At 37.1% G+C, this 23,829-nt stretch overlaps 1 protein-coding gene across 3 annotated transcripts in view; it reads right to left on the minus strand.

Annotated features, from left to right (window-relative positions):
- MRTFB (myocardin related transcription factor B) overlaps positions 1-23,829 on the minus strand; it is a 195,783-nt gene that overhangs the window by 122,305 nt on the left and 49,649 nt on the right. For all 3 annotated transcript variants that reach the window (XM_025370716.1, XM_025370712.1, XM_025370713.1), the window contains one exon: positions 597-817. In XM_025370716.1, coding sequence (XP_025226501.1) covers positions 597-750 — 154 coding nt within the window. In that variant the 5' untranslated portion in view covers positions 751-817. The remainder of the gene's footprint in view (positions 1-596; positions 818-23,829) is intronic.

Consider the following 23,829-nt stretch of genomic DNA (forward strand, 5'->3'; position numbering starts at 1 on the left):
TTGTGTCTTCTGGAGACTCTGGAATATCTCTGTGAGTGATGAAAATTTCCTGAACAGATAATGAATAGAAAATATTCATTTTGTAGACAAAGATGAGGCAGCCAAAGACTGAGCCATATTGGCTATATCCATACCCATTAATATAACAAATACGCAAATAAGAAGTTCCTGACTTCTTAGTCATCACTGAGATAGCTTTGCCACTTCTGAAATTAAGGTGCAACACACCGGAGATGGAGAAAGTAGGAGGAGAATGTAGTCATATCCACAATCTATTTCCCTGGCATCAGCACAGGAACTTACTTTCCAATGCCATTCCAGCACGAAATCATCTGCTTGTGCTAAAATGGCTGAATCTAAAGTTTATTTCCAAAGGTAACGTCACTACCAAAGATACTTGCTGGGAAAATAATGAAAGAAATGGATGGAAAGTGAAATTCCGCCTGTTATTAAAAACCATCCAGTACTTCTATAGGGTTCTCCTCCATGACAGACCGCTGAACTGACCAAAATACTACTACCAAACAGGAACAAACTGGGCTCCCAAAGAGGGGAAATCTTTAAATCAAAGATCCCATTGCACAAGCTGAACTCACCATTTTTCCTTTCGTTCAGAGGGGGTAAGTTCTGACTGGACTGCAAGGAGAGTTCCTGGAATTCATGAGCCACAGCTTCACTCTGAGGACTTGGAGCAAGATGGGCTAAAGGTCCCACTTCATCCTCGGTGTCTATCGCCCCTGTGTGATCCATTGTGTTCCAGCCACTGGCAACAGGGAGTGCAAGACGCCTCTCAAATGTGGCCAAAATACTGAAGACACTGCCAAAATAAAGAATGTGTAAAGAGATGGTGTAGTTACCTTTCTCCAATTTGCACAAAAGTATTAAAATGAGAATCCTGGGTTCTAGTCCAGTTTTACTGCTGTATGGTCACACTAATCCATTTACCCTCTCTGGACCTCAGGTTCTTTATCTAACAGGAATAATATACTTCCCACTTAAAAACAAGCAGTTACGAGGTAAATAAAAGTTGAAATATATTTTGTGTATTTTTTAACACCACAAATTAAAGAAAGTCATAGCCACTGGTGGCACTAAAGATTTAATGCATGCTAAAATGAAAAACACAGTCAACAAATACTGATGAAAACAAGCAGTCTGGCTTGAAAATTCATCTTAATTCCTATATATCAAGCAAGTTTAAATTAGTCAACATTCACAGCAACCAGTAAGGTTTCAGATAATGACTTCTATCAGCCTGAGTCTCAGGGTGAGAACAACAGAAAACAGAGCTTTCAGCTAACCCACAGTGGACATACGGTTCACGACAAAGAAACAAACTTTTAAGTCACTGAAATTTGGGGTTGTTATCACAGTAAAACCTGGCTCATTCTGACTGATATGAAAATCAGCAACAGAAGTACCAAAGATACATCAAAAATTCTAAACATGTGACACTGGCTTAAGGACTACAAAGTGGGCAGCAGAAAACTGTTACTGGAGGCTAGAAGGATGGTCAGTCCTTGTTATGGCAGTGGCAAAACATTCGATCAAATTCTTTGCTGTTTGCTTATTTAGTAGCATTTCATAGCACAGTGTATTCATCCTTTCACCTACTGATGGACATCTGGGGTTTTTCCAGTTTTTGACTATTACAAATAAGGATGCTACAAATGCTCCTGCACAGGTATCTATATGGACACATGCATTCACTTCTCTTGGGTAAATACCAAATATCCAAATGGTAAATACCAAGATAGTATTTACCCAAGAGAAGTGAAAGCACGTATCCATATAGATACTTGTACAGGAGTGAAATGGCTGGATCACATGGCAGTTCTATGTGTAAATTTTTAAGAAATTGACCAACTGTCTTCTAAAGTGGTTGTACCACTTTACATTCTTACCAGCAGGGTATGAGAACTCCAGTTGTTCCACATCCTTGGTACTTCATATGGTCAGTCTTTTCCATTTCAGTCACTTTAATGGGCAAGTAGTATCTCATTGTGGTTTTAATTTGCATTTCCTGAGTGACTAATGATGTTGAGCATCTTTTAATTTGCCATCCCTATATCTTCTTTGTCTAAGTATCTGAGCAAATATTTCTTTTTTTAAATTAGGTGGTTTATTTTCTTATTATTGAGTTTTCAGAGTTTTAAAAATACATTTTGGACACAAGTGCTTTATCAGATACATGATTTACAAGTATTTTATCCCAGGCTATTTTGCATGTTCTTGATAGTGTTTTATGAAGAATATTTTTAATTTGATGAAATCCACTATTGATCAATTTTTTTTCTTTTATGGATAATGTTTTTGTTGCTGTAGCTAATAAATCTTTGATTAGCTCAAGGTAATAAAGATTACTTCCTGTTTTCTTCTAGATCTAGTTTTATATTTTACATTTAAGTCTATGATCCATTTTGAGTCAATTTTTATTTCTGCAGTGAAATATGAGTCAACTTTTTTTCAGGATTTTTTGGCATATGTATACCTGATTGTTCTATCATCATTTGTTGACAAGACTGTCTTTATTAAGTTGCCTTTGCACCTTTGCTGAAATTCAACTGAGTATGCATAAATAGATCTATTACTTGACTTTCTATTTAGTTCCCAAAAACGAGTGAGCCACAAAGCGGGTTGGGGGGCAGGTGTATGCACTGTGCTCCAAGTCTCTGGCTGATCCCTAAACTATATACATGGAGGGCAGACTTCATGCAGCCCAGCTAAGGCAAAAAGAACTGAACTGAGATCTCTGGTGCTGCCCACCAAAGAAAAGCCAGCTTGCAAGAGTTCAGCAAAGTTAACTGCCTGCTCTTAACAAAACACCACTCTCAAGAAGGAACCTAACAGAATCTAGAGTCTCTACAACTGTCAATCTGAATTACATATTCAATGGAAATATCCTTTAATAATGAAGGCAAAATTGTCACCAGGAGATCCACACTACAAGAAATTCTTTAAAAACTGACTGAAGAGAAGTGATACCAGATAAAAACTGAGATTTCAGAAATGGAAAGCATCAGAAATAGTAAATGTGTAGATAAAAAAACTAAAGACTAGCTTTTCTTCTGAATTTCTATATTATTAGCATTCAAAGCAAAAATTGTAACACCCTGTTGTGAGGTTTACACTACATGTAGATGTAATATATATGACAACTATGGCATAAAAGATGAAAGAGGGGTATGTTCAGTGTCTTTACTTTCCCATATATCATAAGAGAACAGTGTAATTTTAGCTTTAAGTAGACTGAGAAGATCATATACAATTACTCAAAACAACTGTTTAAAAAATACAAATAGTTTTAGCTAAAACATCGCAGGGATATTAAAATAGCATTCTTAAAAATACCCAATTAACCCAAAAGAAGGAAAACATGAATAACTAAAAAGAGATGGGACAAGCAGAAAACAAACAGCAAAACAGACCTAAATCCAACCTTATCAATAATTACATTAAATGTAAATGATCTCAACACTCCAATTAAAAGAGACAGAATAAATTTTTAAAAGTCTATAAATGTATGCATATAAGTGACATACTTTAAATATGAAGACACAATTAGGGTGGAAAATGGATAGAAAAAAGACAGGTCATGCAAACAGGAATTCCAAGAAGCCTGTGATGACTATTATTATCATCAAATAAAGTAGACTTCAGAAAACATGTTAGGTGAATCTGCATGACAAATTACTTATTTCACTAAGGAATATTAAAATACAACTCCTATACTTTTTCAAAACTATGAATTTTCATTTCAAATTATTTATTCATACAAAATAAAATCTGTTCACATCAAATTAATTCTAAGATACAAGTACCATAATGTCCTTATAATGGAAAGATGTACAAGCTCCGAACATCGGTGCTAATGATTTGGAAGATCCTTTAGGCACAGATTTAAAAAAAATATTTTCATGCAGTATTATCTGTTCTACATACTGAAGAATTTTTTCAACCTATTATGGCTTGACTTTATGCTCACCTTAAACTCCCACACATCCCTCCCAATTATGAAAATTATAAGCTAAGGAAATCTTTATAAAATGTAGCAAAGGCAAATACTAAGTTTTCAAAAAATTTTAACTTAATATTCATGAACATTTTTGAGAGAGTATAGACTAAATCTACTCTGAGATTTTGCAAGCTGTCACCTTAAAGTCTACTTAACTACTTGATGATTTTCTTTTGAAAATAAGATCCAATATCAAATATAAAATTGACTACTCTCTGTATAGTAGTCAATAATTGAGATATTAAAGAAATGGCATTAGAACAGATTATTTCATTGGGCCATAATTTAGTTACAAAAGTAAAACAATCATTTAGCTTTCACTGGACAAACTGTGATAAAATATTAATTCATCTAGAACTGACAGCATGAATGAAGAAAGTTACTATCTTACAAATTCCAGTAACATAACTGCAGCTCAAAATGAAACAAAGCCAACATTTATCCAACACTAAGTAAAAGTACAGCATAATACTGGAAGATCAACCTGGGATACAACTTCTCTCAAAAAACAAACCAGTTCATTGTGAGATACTATGCCAGAGGTAGGGGAAAAAAATACAGGGAAAAAAAAAAACCCAAGAGGCATTCATTACACTTTCATTTTTCATCTATTCATTCACTAATTTTTTTGAATGGAGTCAAGATAGAACCAGTAATAATTATCTTACAGTTTAAAATATACTGGGCTATTGGGCTAAGGAAGTCCCCAAATCAGTGCTAACATGTGTTCACAAGTGCTTCTCAACTCTCCTCACAATATAATAATTTGGGGAGGTTTAAAAAAAAAAATCCCTGATGGATAGGGGTTGTTGGCGGGGAATCTCCAGAGATTCTGCTACAATTGGTTTGGGACAGAGTGATACTACTGTGTACCAAGCATTGAGAATCACTGGTCTAGCAGAACCTCTCATCTTATACAGAGAATAAATCATTTGCCCAATGAGTGGGAAGAGAGGTCAAAGGCAACTATTAATACACATGTAAAAAACAGTAGAATACAAATAGGGTAAGTAGGTACAAGGTGCTATTTAGGAACTTTTTTTTTCTTTTTTTTTTTGAGATGGAGTCTCGCTGTGTCACCCGGGCTGGAGTGTAGTGGTACAATCTTGGTTCACTGCAGCCTCCACCTCCCAGGTTTAAGTGATTCTCGTGCCTCAGCCTCCCAAGTAGTTGGGATTACAGGTACCACCACCACGCCTGGCTAACTTTTGTATTTTTAGTAGAGACAGGGATCTCATCTTGTTGGCCAGGCTTGTCTCGAACTCCTGACCTCAAGTGATCCACCCGCCTTGGCCTCCCAAAGTGCTAGAATTACAGGCATGAGCTACCGCACCCGGCCTCTATTTAGGAACCTAAAGAATTAAACGTCTAATTGTATTTGGGTAAGTTAGGGAAGTCTTCAAGGATGAGTAGGAGTTCACCAGGCACAGAGTTCTTCTCATCAGTAAAAGGAAAGCAGCACAAACAGAGATCACCTAACAGCAAAAAGTTGGATGGGGCCAGTGTAGAGGGCATGACACAGAGTGGCAGAAGATAAGGCTGCTGCAGTAAAGCACAATTGTAAAGGAATGTGGACTCTAAAAACCAGTGATATGATTGATTTTGCATGTAAAAAGATAATTCTGACAGAGATCAGTTACTGATAAAGTCTCATGCTGAAATGCTGAGGAACGAAGACAGTGGAAATGCAGAAACAGGAATAAATTCAAATAGAGTCATGCTTAACGACAGGGATACACTGTGAGAAATGCTTTGTTAGATTATTTTGTTTTGTGCACACCACAGTGTGCACTTACACAACCCTAGATGGTACAGCCTACTACACTCCTAGGCTGCAGGTCATAGCCTATAGCTCCTAGGCCACAAAAACCTGTATAGCACGTTACTGTGCTGAATGCTGCAGGTGACTGTAACACAGTGGTCTCTAGACATAGAAAAGGTACAGGAAAAATAAAGCATTATAACTGTATGGGACCAATGTTACATGGTGCATGATTGTATTATTATAACTGTATGGGACCATGATTGTATTATTATAACTGTATGGGACCAATGTTACATGGTGCATGATTGTATTATTGAAGAGACAAAATGTCAAGGCTTAAGGATGGCCCATGTGCAAGGTAGAGATTAAAGAGTTGAGGATGGCTGAGGTTTCCAGATTTGGGCAGCTGGAAAGGCTGGCGGTATCATTAACACCAAGGCAGGAATGAGTACTGAGGGGCTACTCACAAAGAGTGTTCACTTGGAGAAACTACAGGTCCCCAAGGCCAGAATGCTGAAAAAAGGGTGTGGCTGGAGAGAGAGCCATTTGACTTCAGGCAAGTCATTTCTCTCTTAGAGACCTAGTTTCCTAATTTAAAAAAATGGGAATGACAACTGAAAAGAAGAGATGGGAAGAATATTTACTCAGCTTGACACTAAATCTAATCTAGACTTTCCTTAATTTTGCCCTAATGACCCCTCTCTGGGTATCAACATTTCCATTTTATAGATGTGAAAGCCAAGGCTTGGAAAGATTAAACAAAATTAAGAGACTAACATCAAAGCCACGTTTCCAACTTCAGAGCTCATATTCCTGCCCTGATAACACGGTATGTATGTGCCAAAACGCAAATAAATTGGAGCAAAGAATTGGGAGAGAGACATGTTGGGGAGTGAGGTGGAGGGAGATGGGAAAGAGGGACACAAGGTTGTGAAAAAAATTCATTTGTACAAATCCTTAACATGCGTACTGAAGGCCTACATTATTAGGCACTGTGCTGGGCACTGGGCTTCCAATGATGAATCATTCATGATACCTGCTCTCAAAGGGGGCGAGACCTAGTCAAACAGGCAGTTACCACACTTTAGTGCTTAACAGGCGCTTTATGGCCGATGAAGGAAACCCTCTCCTCTCATTCCATTTTGCAAAATGCTGAAAGCGTGACTGGAATTAAACTTCAGAGAGGTAGCAGATGCACTACATACAAACAGGACATCTTTTTGATGTTAGGTTACAATTCTTTCAAATAAACAACTTCTAAGTAGAGTTTTTATTTGTAGCTGTTGGATTTTTATGTGTAGCCATTAAGTATACAGAAAAAATGTACTATAAAAATAGCAAATACTGACAATACGCTGTATAGAAAAAGTTATATAACATTCCTGTGCTGGAAGTGGCTATTACAGTTCTAAGAATGCCAACGTGAGGATTTAACTTGTCCACTAGAGGAATAACTTTCAAATGAACAAAACATACAGCAAACTGCACACTAACCCTCCAACATGATACATTCTTAGTAAGTACTGTAACACTTGAGTAAACACCATTTTTTGAAATATTCATTATAATCCATCTATAAAAATTTGAACTAGCAAAAGTTTCAAACACACGTAGCTTTTAAATTACTACATAAAAAGACAAGGAATTAGAAAATGTTATTTGTTCTCCAAGTAAAATGGCCCAAACCCAAGTCTTTTCAGTTTGAACAACTGTGTTTTTATGTGTATTCATAATGAATGAATTTCAGAGAATAAGAATTGATTAGAGGATTAATTTTAAGCAAGGGTGATTTCCATATTTAGCAAATATTGAGTTAAAAGCAAACTGTAATTTTGTTGAATTATAATTAGCATGATTTAAATAAGTAAATGTTTACAAACAGAGTAAACAAATATTTTATTTAACAGATAAAAAATATATTGTACTCCTATTTCCAAGTTCTCTAAGGCAAGGAGAAAAAGCAGAAGGGAAGACGACAAAGGGAAGAGATCAAAGAAAGAAAGGGAAAGAGAAAGGGAAACTAAAAAAAGGGAAGATTTTGTTTTCCAGTGTTTAACTGTTGCTATTAGCAATCAATGGAATTTAAATTTACATTTAAAATACATGAAAAAAATGAAGTTTGATTTACTTGTCTCAGACACTATGACTAATTAAGTGCAGTAGTGGGACCATGAGTCCGCTAATTTGTAATCCTGTTCTTTGGCACTTAATTAGCCAGAGTCAGAAACCCTGACGAATCATGCCAGTTAGTTGGTAAACTGAAAAACTAAGTTTAAAGAGGAGTCATTAAAAATGATAAGCACAAATCTGAAAACATTCTTCTTGAATTAGGGTACATAAATGTCAGTTCATTTGCCAGCCTTCTGATACAGGGTCAAGGCAATCTCTTGTCTCTTTCCAGATGTGCTGGTCTTCTGGCATAAGCCACCACTGTCTATGACTTCGAGTTTTTGCTCCTTCAAAGTGGAGTAAAAATTGAAAAGATTCCAAGTACAGACTGCATCTATATTTTACAATTTAACCCAATATTTTTAGTTTCTCACCCATACCTGATATACTGTAGTATCATTTAAGCAACATATCTTTGTTTCTAAACATCTAAATTTTTTTGCATTCATATTTTATCAGTTTACATAATATTTAGTTAAATTACTACAACTAGCATAAACAGATTTAGGAACAAACACAGCTGACTTCTGGTTAGGACACAAGTCAATTAGTCAGAACAGAACTACATCACCAGATTTTAGCACACCTTCTGGCCATAACCACTCAGCATGTCCTGAAACAAAGGGAATGGAGAGAGTTGGTAATCCAAAAAGCTGGTCAACTGGAGGATGGCTAACAGAGCTTCTGCCACTAAGCACTGAAAAAAATACGTTAGTTTCAGGGGCATCTCAAATCAGAAACCTGGGTCTTAGGTTTTCTGGAGTCTGTTAATACAAATTACAACTAAGATATTATTTCATTACTGTTTAACTTCTTGTAAAATGTGTTAATATTGTACTCTTGAGACAACAGCTCAGAGTACATACCAAATAAAAGTTAATCTTCAGAGTTTCACAAAAGCACTTTAGCAGGTAGTAGAACTATAAGTTTCTAACACTGTTAGTTAAACATGAGATCATCTATTCTAATTTTATCAAAGTCCTTCAAAATACTTTTGGGTTCTTAACCATCTTAAAAGTGTAAAATCTGGTAGTCTTTTAATGTATTCAGAAGGTGTGTAACCATCACTATCCAAATCCAGAACATACTCATCACATCTATAAAAAAAAAAAAATCCTGCAATCAGCACAGCAGTCATTTCTTAATCTCTCCCTCAGCCCCTGGCAACCACTAACCTACTTTCTGTCTCTATGGATTTGCCCATCCCAGACATTTCACATAAACAGAATCATAGAATATGTGGCCTTTTGTGTGTATCTTCTTTCGTTTAACATATTTTCAAGATTCAGCTATATTGTCCAAGTATCAATATTTTACTCCTTTTTATGGTTGAGTAATATTTCATTGTATGAATTTACCACCCTTTGTTTACCCATTCATCAGATTCGGTAGACTTTGGATTGTTTCTATCTTTTGGCTACTACGAATGTTGCTATGAAATGAGTATGCACGTTTTTGTGTGTTTATATTTTTTCCATTCTCTTGGGTATACAGGTAAGAGTGGAATTGCTGGGTCATAGAGGAAGTCTATGTGTAACTATTTGAGAGAATGCCCAACCGTTGTTCACAGTGACTATACCATTTTACATTCCCACTAGCAAAAGTTGGGGTTCCAACTTCTCCACATCCTCTTCTTTTCTTCTTTTTTTTTTAATTATAGCTCTCCTTGTGAATGTAAAGTGGTATCTCATTGTGGTTTTGATTTGCAGTTCCCTAATGACTAATGATGCTGAGTTTCTTTTCATATCTTATTGGCCATTTATATATCTTATTTAGAGAAATACCCATTTTTATATAGGGTGACTGACTTGTCTTTTCATTGTTGAGTTAGAACAGTTCTTTCTTTCATTGTATGTAAGTCTAATGGATACTAGATCCTTACAGATTTGCAAATATTTTCTCCCATTCTATGGGCTGACTTTTCATTTCCTGAAAATTAAAAAAAAATTTTTAAATTTTGATTAAGTCAAATTTTTCCATTTTTTTCTTTGGTTGCTTATACTTTTGATATCATACCTAAGAAACCATCAACAAATGCACATCCGTGAACTTTTGCATCTATTCACAATTCTGGTCACGCTATCCTAAATTAGCTAAAACACAGTTTAACTACATTCTCTTAAGCATGAGATTGTGATTGCCTCACCTACTGATGAGGCTCTTATTAATTTGGTTTGAATTTATATTAGATGAATTTTGAAATCCTTTTCCACAACAGAGACATATAGTATAGGGTATCAGTTCAGAGTTCATGTTTTGGAGTTAGATATGGGGACAAAACCCAGCACTATCACTAATAAATTATATGAACTTGAGCAATGTATAACCTCAACAAGGCTTAATTCCCCATATATAAGCTTGGGTCATAGTACACTGACATGGTTTGGCTGTGTCCCCACCCAAATCTCACCTTGAATTTTAGTTCCCATAATCCCCATGTGTCATGGGAGGGACCCAGTAACTGAATCATGGGGGCAGCTACCCTCATGCTGCTGTTCTTGTGACAGTGACTTCTCATGAGATCTGATAATTTTATAAGGTGTTTTTCCCTCTTTGCTCACTGTTCCCTCTCCTGCTGTTCAGTGAAGAAGGATGTCTTTGCTTCTCCTTCCACCATGATCGTATAAGTATCCCGAGGCCTCCCCAGCGCCATGTTCTTTCCTTTATAAATTACCCAGTCTTGGGTATGTCTTTATTAGCAGCATGAGAATGAACTAATATAGTACCTAACACATGGATTATTATACAGATTAAATGTACACATACAAGTAGCTACTATTATAGTACTTTCACCAATCAAAACGAATTTTCATATATACAGTATTACCAAAACCCTGAAAGTTTAATAACACACATCACTGGCAAGTCTGGGCTATAACTCACGTATGAGAGGAATATAAATTTTCTCTTTGTGGAGAAAAATTTGCCAGCATCTATTAAAATTACAAATGCATTAATCCTTTCACCCAGGAACTGATTTTCTAGGAATTTATATATTCAAAATGAACGTGCAGGTAGCAAATCCTCTTCCCAAGGGTAGTGTAAAACAGGACAAAATTGTCAAAAAACAATGGTTTCAGAACTCTAGAAATTGACAAAAGGCATAAAACAAGAGAAGTGTTTATTTTAGACAAAACGACTGACCCCTTAGTAAAAACAAAGGATTCTGTGGCATTTGCAAATTAATTATTTGATAATGACTTGTATCCAGAATATACAGAAAAAAAGATAAAAACCCCAATTTAAAAATGGGCAAAGGATTTGAATTAACATTTCACTAGGCCGGATGCGGTGGCTCACACCTGTAATCCCAGCAGCTTGGGAGGCCAAGGCGGGCAGATTACTGGAGGCCAGTAGTGCAACACCAGCCTAGTGAACATAGCAAAATCCCACCTCTACTAAAAATACAAAAAAATTAGCTGGGCCTGGTGGCGCAAGCCTGTGTTCCCAGCTACTCAGGAGGCTGAGGCAGGAGAATCGCTTGAATACTGGAGGCAGAGGCTGCAGTGAGCCGAGATCGCACCACTGCACTCATGCCTGGGCAACAGAGCGAAACTCCATCTCAAAAAACAAAAACCATTTCACTAAAGAAGACATATGCATAACTAATAAGTACATGAAAAAATGTTCAATATAATCAGTTATTAGGGAAATGCAATTAAAACCTACTGGTGGGTTCGAGGTACTAAAAAGACAGATAAAAGCAAGTGCTGACAAAGATGTGGAGAAACAGGAACCCTAGCACAGCACTAGTGAGGATGTAAAACACTACTTTGGAAAACCGGCTGGCATTTCCTTAAAATGTCAAACATAATCTTACCATATGATCCAGCAATCCCACTCCTAGGTATCTACCAAAGAGAAATAAAAACATATGTCCATCCAAAAATTTGCAGGCAAATGTTCATAGCAGCATAATTTGAAAGAGCCAAAACTTTAAATGTCCATCAACTAGTGAATGGATAAACAAAATGTGGTATATCCTAATGAAATAATATTCAGCAACAAAATGGAAAGAAATAATGATACAACATGGATGAAGTTTTAAGACTCAAAAGTGATGATGGTACAAACTCTAAATTTACCAAAAAAAAAATCAAATTTTATACTTTAAATAAGTGACTCTTATGGTATGTAAATGACACCTCAATAAGGCTGCTTTACAAAAAGATATTTTCTATCTGTGTGCAAATGTTCCTAACAGCTATGTTCATAATAGACCCCAAACTGGAAACAACCCAAATGACCTAAATGGATTGAAATAAACAACTATGGCACATGCATCCAATGGAACACTACTGAGTAATAAGAGGAATGAACTACTGATAGGTGAAACAACATGGCCTGAATCTCAAACGCATTATGCTAACTGAAAGAAGTTGTACTCAAAGGGCTTCAATACTTGGACATGCTGGAAAAGCCAAAGCTACAGGGACACAGAACAGAGTAGTGGCTGCCAGGAGTGCGGCTGACAACAAGGGGATTTTTGGGTGATAGAACTGTTTTATACCTTGGTTGTGGTGGTTACGTGTCTCTGTGTCTTTGTCAAAACCTAGAACTTATGCCAAAAATAGTGAATTTTATGATACACAAATTACAAATAATTAAAACAATGATACTGTCCAAGATTATTGTGATATGGTTTTTAATAGCAAATGAGTAGAAATAACTCTAGCCACGATCAATAGGAGATGGGTTAAATCGTTGTACATTCATACAATATAACACTATGCAGTTATAAGTATGAATGAGGACGCTCTCTCCAGGTGATACTGATACGGAAAGATATCTAAGATCTGTTGCTAATGAAAGCAGGGGGTTAACTTGGTCAGGTCTGCCTGCCCTGCTTGCTTTTGGTCACCTGCTTTTTATTGCTGTTGCTGCTGTTTTCCTTTTTCTAAGAAGCTGAAGGCCACAGTAGGTGAAGGCTTTACTGCTAAACACTGAAACTTCACTGGCTATGTTATAGATAACATCATAGGTCATCATAGTAATGGCCATTTCAGTTGTTTTCCAGGAATCTGGGCCAGCTCCTGTCCAGTTCCAACTGGTTGAGACCACCAATCCTTCAACTGGGCCTGTGTTAAGAGCCTAAGAGGTGACCTTTTGAGGTCACGGTGGGGGAAAACTCCACTCTTAGATCATGCTAACGCCACTTTTGGCACATATGTCCTATGAAATGGCATGAAACCCAACTACACTTGCACAGAATGAACCTCTTACTTCATTTTCCCCCATGCCTTAGACTACCTCACATCCTCAACTATAAATATCCCTAAGCCTTATCTTCAGGGAGGTGGTTTTGAGAGCTGTTCTCCCATCTCCTTGCTCAGCAGCCTTGAGAATAAATCTTTTCTCTTTTGCAACACCCAAGTCACAGTAATTAACTTACTGCATGCAGACAGTTATACATATATTCAGTTTTGCTAAAATGAATATATGCTAAAATGACACCCTGGACAAAGACATAGGAAAGACTTGGACTTGGCCAGTAACACCAGTGAATTAGAAAAGGGGAAAAGAAGAATATATATATATATATATATATATATATATATATTTACTTTTGCTAAAAATGACACCCTGGAGAAAGAGGAAAGGAGTAGAGTGGTTCTCAGCTGTGTGTGAGCAGGAGTGGGATGGCGCAACGGAGTGGTCACTGGCCAAGGCTAGAGTGGATTTTAGTCTTTTTTTTTTTGAGATGGAGTCTCACTTTGTTCCCCAGGCTGGAGTGCAGTGGCCCGATCTCGGCTCACTGCCATCTCGGCTCCCGGGTTCATGTCATTCTCCTGCCTCAGCCTCCCAAGTAGCTGGGACTACAGGCGCGCACCACCACGCCCGGAATTTTTTTTGTATTTTTAGTAGAGATGGGGTTTCACCACGCTAGCCAGGATAGTCTCAATCTCCTGACCTCATGATCCACCCACCTCTGGCGTAAGACAAAGGTACTTACCAAGCCCGGCCCTTAGTCTTGTTATCTTTGAATGTGTGAATGTGTTGTTTATGCTTAAAAAGCATACAATTTAAGGTTGAAAATCTTTTTGAATATTGTTCCATTTTGTAATATCTTCACTCTGTTTTGTATCATCTGAAATTTGTTTGCCTTTTGCATATTCATCTTAGTAATTGATGAAAATACTGAACTAAAGCAATCCTTGCACAAACTAATAAAAATCTTTAATAAATGGATGTTAATCCATTATTCTGCACCATCCCAGCTTCACAAATTACAAAAATCATGACTATGGGCAAGTTAGTTAACCCCCCAAGCCTCTTTGACAAATGAGTATAAATAATACATCCCTTGCACAGTGCAAATTAAGTGAGATACTATATGTCAGGTGTTTGGAATTACACTTGGCTGTGAGAAACCATTAAAAAATTGCTCATTGGCTTCATTTTTAGCTACAGTTGTTTCCTGGATGAAGTATTCACTTAACGATCATAGTATTTAGCCCCTGTTTCAGGAGAGACCTTGTTAAATTAGGATTGTGATGGTTAAAGTTTTCTCCTCTGTTGTCAGACTGCTTGGGTTCAAATTCCAGCTGTGAAATTTTCTAGCTGGTGGGCAAGTTACTTAAAGTTTCAAAGCCACAGCATCTTTTAGTTAAAGCTGGGGGTGACAAAGGTACTTATTTCACAGGATTGATGGGAGAAGTGAAGAGATAATAGATGTGAGGTGCACAGCAGAGCTATGAATAAATCAGTAAATGTCAATAACGTCAGCAATTAGTGTTATTATTCTGTCTACCACATTCTTGGTTTCCTGAATCGATTATGTGAAATAATATAAAAAGTATAACATTATTATTTAAAAAAATTTAACACCCTTTCTAGCTTGTCTTGACTTTCGAATTAAACTTCAAACTTCCAAATAAAAAAAGTTTACTTCTACCAACTGTTCTGACACACACAGAAAAATATTCTGATGAATAAATGATAACAGGTTTTCGTAGCCCAGGCATAATACAGGTTAGCTCTTAAAGTAACAGAGGCTGAAATTAATATTTATATTTTGCATTGTTTTCTCCAATATTTGGGATTTAACAGACATTTGGATTTCTAGGTATCTGGCAACATAACATGGCTATACATATAAACTAAGGTTTTTTTAAAAAGAAAAAAAAAACCCTCTGGCTTTTAGAGAGTGGGTATTGTTTCTAAAGTTACTTCTTGAAACTAGGTACCCAAACTAATCTTAGTGAATTAAGAATTTCCTAAGGTTTTATTTTCTAAAGTTCAATCAGTAAAATAAATTTCTCCATGTACTTTTTATTCCTTACTACATTATCTCTTTGGCTTTTCTTTAGAGTAGCCAGAGAAGTTAATAAGTTTGAGTTTAGTCCTTGAAAGTAATTATTCAGGGTTACAATTTCTGTGCTGGAAACGACTAAACTAAGTAAGGGGAGGGCAGCTCAGGTTTCTGTGTTCCGCAAACTCTTTGTTTTCCAAGCAGCATTATTTTAATTATTTCCTATAAATACATCGTTGTCCTTAAGATAAATATTTTCCAGATAAAGATGAAAAATTGTTAACCATCACTTGTAAAATCCCTTGGAAATGACCTCAGCATATCATAAACCTCAGACAGACGTAACGTACAAAAACCCATCTGCCAAATAAGAAAAGCAACCACTGCCAACAATTTCATAAAACAAGTTATTCCAAAAAGAAAAAGATTTAGAAGGTTTTATCAGATGAGTGGAAACAATATGTTTACAAAATTTCTGGGAGATACTGTAAAAAACTACAACTGGAAAAACTGAGGTGCTTGCTAGAGAAGAGTCTGCTCACCCTCACCCATCCCTACTGCTAGACGCAGCACCTCTGAGGGTTCCCCTACAAGCTGCCCACTCCAGCTGACATAACCATTCTGTTTGCCAGGCTAGATTGCCATTAAACCGAATTCAGATTTTCTCTGAAATCGAAGATGAGACCTCAAGCCCACAGTATTTACCCCCAGGAATTTTGCCCATGAAACAGAAATGGTCATGCTGGAGGGGCTGGCAGCAGGTGTGCCTCGTGCTACATTTGCACATACCCTTGCCGAGGTGGCCTCAAGAAAGGCAGAGGCAGTTGCAGCCAGCCCACATCTCTGAGAGAGACAACAGTAGGCATTCATTCATATTAATGTAAGATCCCACTCTCTTTCTCTTTAGCACACCGGACAGCAAGCAATCAGAACCATTATTACTGCACTAGTGAAAGACAATATGCCAACCTTAATCTGCAGGCTGCAGCCAAGGATTCCAGTGGGGTCTTTATTTGAAGTTCTAAGGAAATTCTACTACGTATCAAAGTACAAAAGAAAACGCAGATTTCAGTTTTGAACAACTCAACCCTATACACCAGCAAGGTATGCAGAAAACACAAAGGAAAATATATAACAGGAAATAGTGTAGTGGTTAAAACACATTTTAACAGGGAAAAAACTGAAAACAACCTACTGCCCATCAGTAGGGTTAATAAATGTTAATACTCATTCCTTCTGAAACTGTTCCAAACAATAGAAAAAGAGGGAATCCTCCCTAACTCATTTTATGAGGCCAGTATCATCCTGATACCAAAACCTGGCAGAGACACAACAAAAAAAGAAAATTTCTGGCCAATATCCCTGATGAACATCAATGCAAAAGTCCTCAATAAAATACTGGCAAACCAAATCCAGCAGCACATCAAAAAGCTTATCCACCACAATTAAGTCAGCTTCATCCCTGGGATGCAAGGCTGGTTCAACATATGCAAATCAATAAACGTAATCCATCACATAAACAGAACCAATGACAAAAACCACATGATTATCTCAATAGATGCAGAAAATGCCTTCAACAAAATTCAACACTCCTTCATGCTAAAAACTCTCAATAAGCTAGGTATTGATGGACCGTATCTCAAAATATTAAGAGCTATTTATGACAAATCCACAGCCAATGTTACACCGAATGGGCAAAAACTGGAAGCATTCCCTCTGAAAACTGGCACAAGACAAGGATGCCCTCTCTCACCACTCCTATTCAACACAGTTTTGGAAGTTCTGGCTAGGGCAATCAGGCAAGAGAAAGAAATAAAGGGTATTTGAATAGGAAAAGAGGAAGTCAAATTGTCTCTGTTTGCAGATAACACGATTATATATTTAGAAAACCCCATCATCTCAGCCCAAAATCTCCTTAAGCTGATAAGCAACTTCAGCAAAGTCTCACGATACAAAATCAATGTGCAAAAATCACAAGTATTCCTATACATCAATAACAGACAAACAGATAGCCAAATCATGAGTGAACTCCCATTCACAATTGCTACTAAAAGAATAAAACACCTAGGAATATAACTTACAAGGGATGTGAGGGCCCTTTTCAAGGAGAACTACAAACCACTGCTCAAGGAAGTAAGAGAGGACAAAAACAAATGGAAAAACATTCCATGCTCATGGATAGGAAGAATCAATATTGTGAAAATGGCCACAATGCCCAAAGTAATTTATAGATTCACTGCTATTCCCATCAAGCTACCATTGACTTTCTTCACAAAATTGGAAAAAACTACTTTAAACTTCATATGGAACCCAAAAAGAGCCTTCATAGACAAGACATCCTAAGCCAAAAGAACAAAGTTGGAGGCATCACACTACCTGACTTCAAACTACATGACAGGGCTAGTAACCAAAACAGCACGGTACTGGTACCAAAACAGAGATATAGACCAATGGAATAGAACAGAGGCCTCAGAAATCACACCACACATCTACAACCATCTGATCTTTGACAAAGCTACACAAACAAGCAATGGGGAAAGGATTCCCTATTTAATAAATGGGGCTAGGAAAACTGGCTAGCCATATGCAGAAAACTGAAACTGGACCCCTTCCTTACACCTTACACAAAAATTAACTCAAGATAGATTAAAGACTTAAATATAAGACCTAAAACCATAAAAATCCTAGAAGAAAACCTAGGCAATACCATTCAGGACACAGGCATGGGCAAAGACTTCACGTCTAAAACACCAAAAGCAATGGCAACAAAAGCCAAAATTGACAAATGGGATCTAATTAAACTAAAGAGCTTCTGAACAGCAAAAGAAATTATCATCAAAGTGAACACGCAACCTACAGAATGGGAGAAAAGTTTTACAATCCATCCATCTGACAAAGGCTAATATCCAGAATCTACAAAAAACTTAAACAAATTTACAAGAAAAAACAACCCCATCAAAAAGTGAGCAAAGGGTAAAGAACAGACACTTCTCAAAAGAAGACATTTATGCAGCCAACAAACATGAAAAAATGCTCATCATCACTGGTCATTAGAGACATGCAAATCAAAACCACAATGAGATACCATCTCACGCCAGTTAGAATGGCAATCATCAAAAAGTCAGGAAACAACAGATGCTGGAGAGGATGTGGAGAAATAGGAACGCTTCTACACTGTTGGTGGGAGTATAAATTAGTTCAACCATTGTGTAAGACAGTGTAGCTATTCCTTAAGGATCTAGAACTAGAAATACTATTTGACCCAGCAATCCCACTACTGTGTATATACCCAAAGGATTATAAATCATTCTACTATAAAGATACATGCACACGTATGTTTACTGTGGCACTATTCACAATAGCAAAGACTTGGAACCAACCCAAATGTCCATCAATGATAGACTGGATAAAGAAAATGTGGCATATATATACCATGGAATACTATGCAGCCATAAAAAAGGATGAGTTCGTGTCCTTTGCAGGGACATGGATGAAGCTGGAAACCATCACTCTCAGCAAACTAACATAAGAACAGAAAACCAAACACTGCATGTTCTCACTTGTAAGTGGGAGCTGCACAATGAGGACACATGGACACGGAGGGGAACATCACACACTGGGGCCTGTTGCAGGGGCTAAGGAAGGGATAACATTAGGAGAAATACCTAATGTAGGTGATGGGTTGATGAGTGCAGCAAACCACCATGGCACGTGTATACCCACGTAACAAAACTGCACGTTCTACACATGTACCCCAGAACTTAAAGTATAATAAAAAAAATAAAATAAATGTTGGCACATTAATTCCACTGAAATTATGCTATAACTTAAAGAAAAAAAAAAGACAGATCTATATGTACTGAAAGGGGAAAATGTCCATGATACATAATTAAACAGAAAAAGTTAACTGCTGAACAGAATGTCCTATGTGTATATATATAACATTTACACAGAAAGAACAAGAGAAAGAATGGGGCAGGCAGGGAGAGTGGAGGCAGGCTGGCAGGCTGCATGCCAAAGCAACGGAGAGAGAAGGTGAGAAAAAAGGGACAGAGCAGAGGTCAAAGAGAGAAGAAAGTCAGGAGGCTGGTAGAGAGTGACAGAGAATGTACACACCCAACTGGCTATCTCTGAGTATACCATACAGTAGCTACTTGCCACGTGTCTATTTAAATACAAATCAATTACAATTAAATTAAACAATTCAGTTCTACAATTGCACCTGTCACATTTTAAGGGTTTGACGACCACACATGGTTAATGGTTACTATACTGATGGTACAGAATAGAACATTTCCATCATTGCAGAAAACTCTACTGGGGAGTTCTACTCTATACCCTTTGGTATTGCGTCAAATTTTTACAATGAGCATGTGCTACCTTTACAGTTTGCAAAGAGAATAGACATTTCCAATTTGAAAAAAACAAAAACAAAAACACGTTCAGGGCTTTTCCCCTCATTCTGCATCTCTTTTAATACCTCCTTTTCAAACACCAACAGAAGCACTAGAGTTTTCATAAGGGCTTAAGAATCTAAGCAGTAGTCAATTTTTTCTAAGTTATTTAATTTTTACTGACTCAATTCTACTTAATAAGAGTTCAAACGTCACCAAAATAAGGAATACAACAACATACACTTGGAGCATCGTGACATCGCTCTTGTTCTTTAAAACAGAAAAAAAGGTCGTATTACTCATTCTCAGCAGAAGTGGGAGTGGTTGACAGAAACCCCTTACAGTTCAGACAAACATTTTAAATGGAAGCTTTTCTTCAAAAGAATAATGGCACTTAAAAATAGCATTCATTTTTTTTCTGATTCAATTCAGTACAAAGTAGAAAGGCGAAAAAATAAGCCTAACGCTCAATGTAAACACACACACACACACACACACACACACACACACATTAACTGAAAAAGAAAACAATGCTAAGAACCAGCTTTCAAATGAAGACTATAACACCAAAGCAAAGAAGACTCATAATAACCAGTTTTATTTTTATTTTTTATTTTTTTTATTTTTTTTATTTATTTATTTTTTTTGAGACGGAGTCTTGCTCTGTCGCCCAGGCTGGAGTGCCGTGGCCGGATCTCAGCTCACTGCAAGCTCCGCCTCCCAGGTTCACGCCATTCTCCGGCCTCAGCCTCCCGAGTAGCTGGGACTACAGGCGCCCGCCACTTCGCCCGGCTAGGTTTTTGTATTTTTTAGTGGAGACGGGGTTTCACCGTGTTAGCCAGGATGGTCTCGATCTCCTGACCTCGTGATCCACCCGTCTCGGCCTCCCAAAGTGCTGGGATTACAGGCTTGAGCCACCGCGCCCGGCCCATAATAACCAGTTTTAAAGACTTTCTGATGTAAGAGAAGTTTGAGGTGAGGTTTTAAGAGAGCAACAGTTTAAAGAAGAGTTAAAAGACTTCTGGAAAAAATACATTATACATACATATGAGTTTATGCGGAATGCACAAACAACTTCTTGAGACCCGAAATCTCCTTTTAAAAAACCACTCACTGCTGCTGCAAGATTATAGCCCAGGCCCTACTGCTGTATCTACCAGCGCGCAGTGACCAATGGTCCCACAGACAGACCTAACCTGTGTCCTCAAAGTTCTCCTAAAAGCCCTCCACAAAATCAAGTCCACCTACTTTCCTAGCACAACCACCCGCTACTCTGTCTCCCACACACTAAGTTCCAATCATAACCATCCACTCAAGGTTCTTAACAGGGCCTTGGATAATGTATCAATATACAAAGCCACAGTGATTAAGATAGTGTGGAAGTGACACAAGCATACATTATTTTAAAAGAATGTATTATAAAAAAATGAAGCAGCCCATGTATACTCAGGAAACTGAATACGTGATAAGGTGGCATCACAAATCAGAGGGGAAAAAGATAGACTATGCAATCAGTGACAATGGCTTGTGCAACCAGTTTATTCACATGGAAAATTTTCCATATCTTATATGCACATACAAAAATAAATTGCACATGGATTAGACCTATACTGAAAAAAAACAGAACAAACTTTTAGAAGAAAACATGGTAGGATCTCTTTATGACCCCAAAGTACTTAGAGAACGGAGGGATTAAACATGATGCAAAAAGCATTAACCATAAATGAACAGACTGACAAGTATGACTTGATTATAATGTGAAACTGGCAACCAACAAAGCATACCACAAAGTGGAAAGATAAGCCACGATGGAGAATATACTTGAAATATGGAAAACAGGAAATGAAAAATATCAATAAAAGGTTAATCTGAAATATATAAGGATATAAACATACATAAGAAAAAAATACAAAAGAAAAACTGACAAGTCCCAAAAGAGGAAATGGAAACAGCCAAATAAACATAAGAAGTGATGCCCAAATTCACTAGAAATGAAGGAAATGTACTATTTCACATAGGCAAAAATTTGAAAGTCTGACAGTACCAACTCTTGGCAAGAACATGAAGCAACAGGAATTCTGAGACAGTGCTGTCAGAAGCCGAAACCTCAAAGCTGCTCTGGAGAATGATCTGGCAACGTCCAGTGAAGCTGAGGAAATGTAAGACCCTATGTGTCAGCTGTTCCACCTGCAGGTGCTGTTAAATTCAGTTTAGCCTAAAGCTGCTATGCAAGGCCATTATTTTAGACTAAACTCCTACACTAAGCCCCAACAGACCAAACCAACCAAAATACAATCACTTATACTAAATATGACATAATCAAACTAAAACTTAAAAAAAAAAAAACAAGTTTAAAACAGACCAGATTTTGTTTTTCTCCTATAAACAAAAAATTCCAACAAAAAAAGGTTCCCTCTCCTCTAACCCTTAAAAAAAATATTATCTGCAGTCCTTGTTCGCACCTTGCAAAGTCCACTGGTCTACTATTTCCTAGTAAAATGTAAAACCAAAGTCACACTAATGCCTAAAGTTTTGGTCAATCTCTCAAAAGTGAAATTTTGAGAGACTGATCAAAAGGGAAAAACTACTAAATTTAATTTAGTCTAAACCTGCCTCATTACATATTTTAAATTCAGCTTAAAGGTTTCTCCATACATAAGAAACTATAACCTAGCTAAATACAAAAACAAACTATAACCTACTCTTGCGCCAATTACCAAGTTTCGGCCAATCAGAGGCGGTAAACTGTCAAACTATATTCAAATAAGACCAACACTGAACTATAATCAATCTGACTGTTTCTGTACCTCACTTCCATTTTCTGTATGGCACTTTTCTTTTTCTGTCCATAAATCTTCAACCACATGACTACACTAATCCTAGCTTCTCTAATCCTAGTCTAGTTTGGGGGCTGCCTGATCCACAAATTGTTCTTCATTCAATTAAATTCTATTATATTTAATTTGTCTAAGGTTTTTCTTTTAATAGTACAAACCCTAGAGAAGCTGTCAAACATGCACGAGACATGTACCACAATGTTGAAAATAACAAAAACCTCTCATTGACAGAAGAACGGATAAACTAGTATAGTCCTAAAATATCATACAACAAAACTGAAAGAATTACTGCTACACACATCTACATGGCTAAATCTCACACGAAAGGCTAAATGAAAAAAGCAATCCGCAGAAATACATATACAGTATGATACCCTACTATGCAAAGTTCAAAATCTTCAAACCAAATAATTGTTTTAATAATATAAAAATAATATATAGTTTTTATATATATGGGTGTGCATATATATATGTAAATACTTACACTCTCTCTGTCTCTCTCTCTCTCTCAATAGTGTATAAAGGCATGCACCATGACATCTGGCTAATTTTTGTACTTTTTGTAGAGACAGGGTTTTGCCAGGTTGCCCAGACTGGTCTTGAACTCTTGAGCTCGAGCAATTGGCCCAACTCAGTCTCCCCAAAGTGCTGGGATGACAGGCATTAAGCCACCATGCCAGACCTCCCCTATCTTTTCACATGGGAGAGACAAATGCACACTTCAGGAAGATGGGGAGGTTTGGCACAGTGGCTTAACGCTGGTAAGTCCAGCACTTTGGGAGGCTGAGGCAGGCAGATCGCTTGAGTTCAGGAGTCCAAGACCAGACGGGGCAAAATGGCAAAACCCCATTTCTATAAAAAAAAAAAAAAAAAATTACAAAAACTAGCTGGGTGTGGTGGTGCGTGTCTGTAGTCCCAGCTACTCAGGAGACTGAGGTGGGAGGATCACTTGAGCCTGGGAGGTGGAGTCAAGATTATGCTGCTGCACTCCAGCCTGGGTGACAGAATGAGACCCTGTCTCACAAAAAAGAAAAAAAAAAAAAGAAGATGGGGAAATGCCATCTGGGAGAGGCACACAGGGAGAATCAACTCTATATGCAATGTTCTATTTTATTTTTTATCATTTTTTGTTTTAATGTAAATCAAATGTAGCAAAATGTTAAGATTTGACTAAGCTAGGTGGAGGTTATATTATTCTCTATGTTTTTCTGTATTCATGAAATATTTCAAAGTATGAAGTAACACATTTTTAAAGAAACAGAAAAAGGGGGAAGAGGCTGAAATTTACCAAAATGGTTGTCTCTTTATATTAAACCTATGAATGGCTTTTCTTTTTTCCTGTCTAGTCTTCCTGATTTTCTAACTTTTTTTTTCCCTATAAAGTCACCCCATGTACC

Source organism: Theropithecus gelada, chromosome 20 (assembly GCF_003255815.1).
Source record: "Theropithecus gelada isolate Dixy chromosome 20, Tgel_1.0, whole genome shotgun sequence".
In the NCBI taxonomy this organism is placed as follows: domain Eukaryota; kingdom Metazoa; phylum Chordata; class Mammalia; order Primates; family Cercopithecidae; genus Theropithecus; species Theropithecus gelada.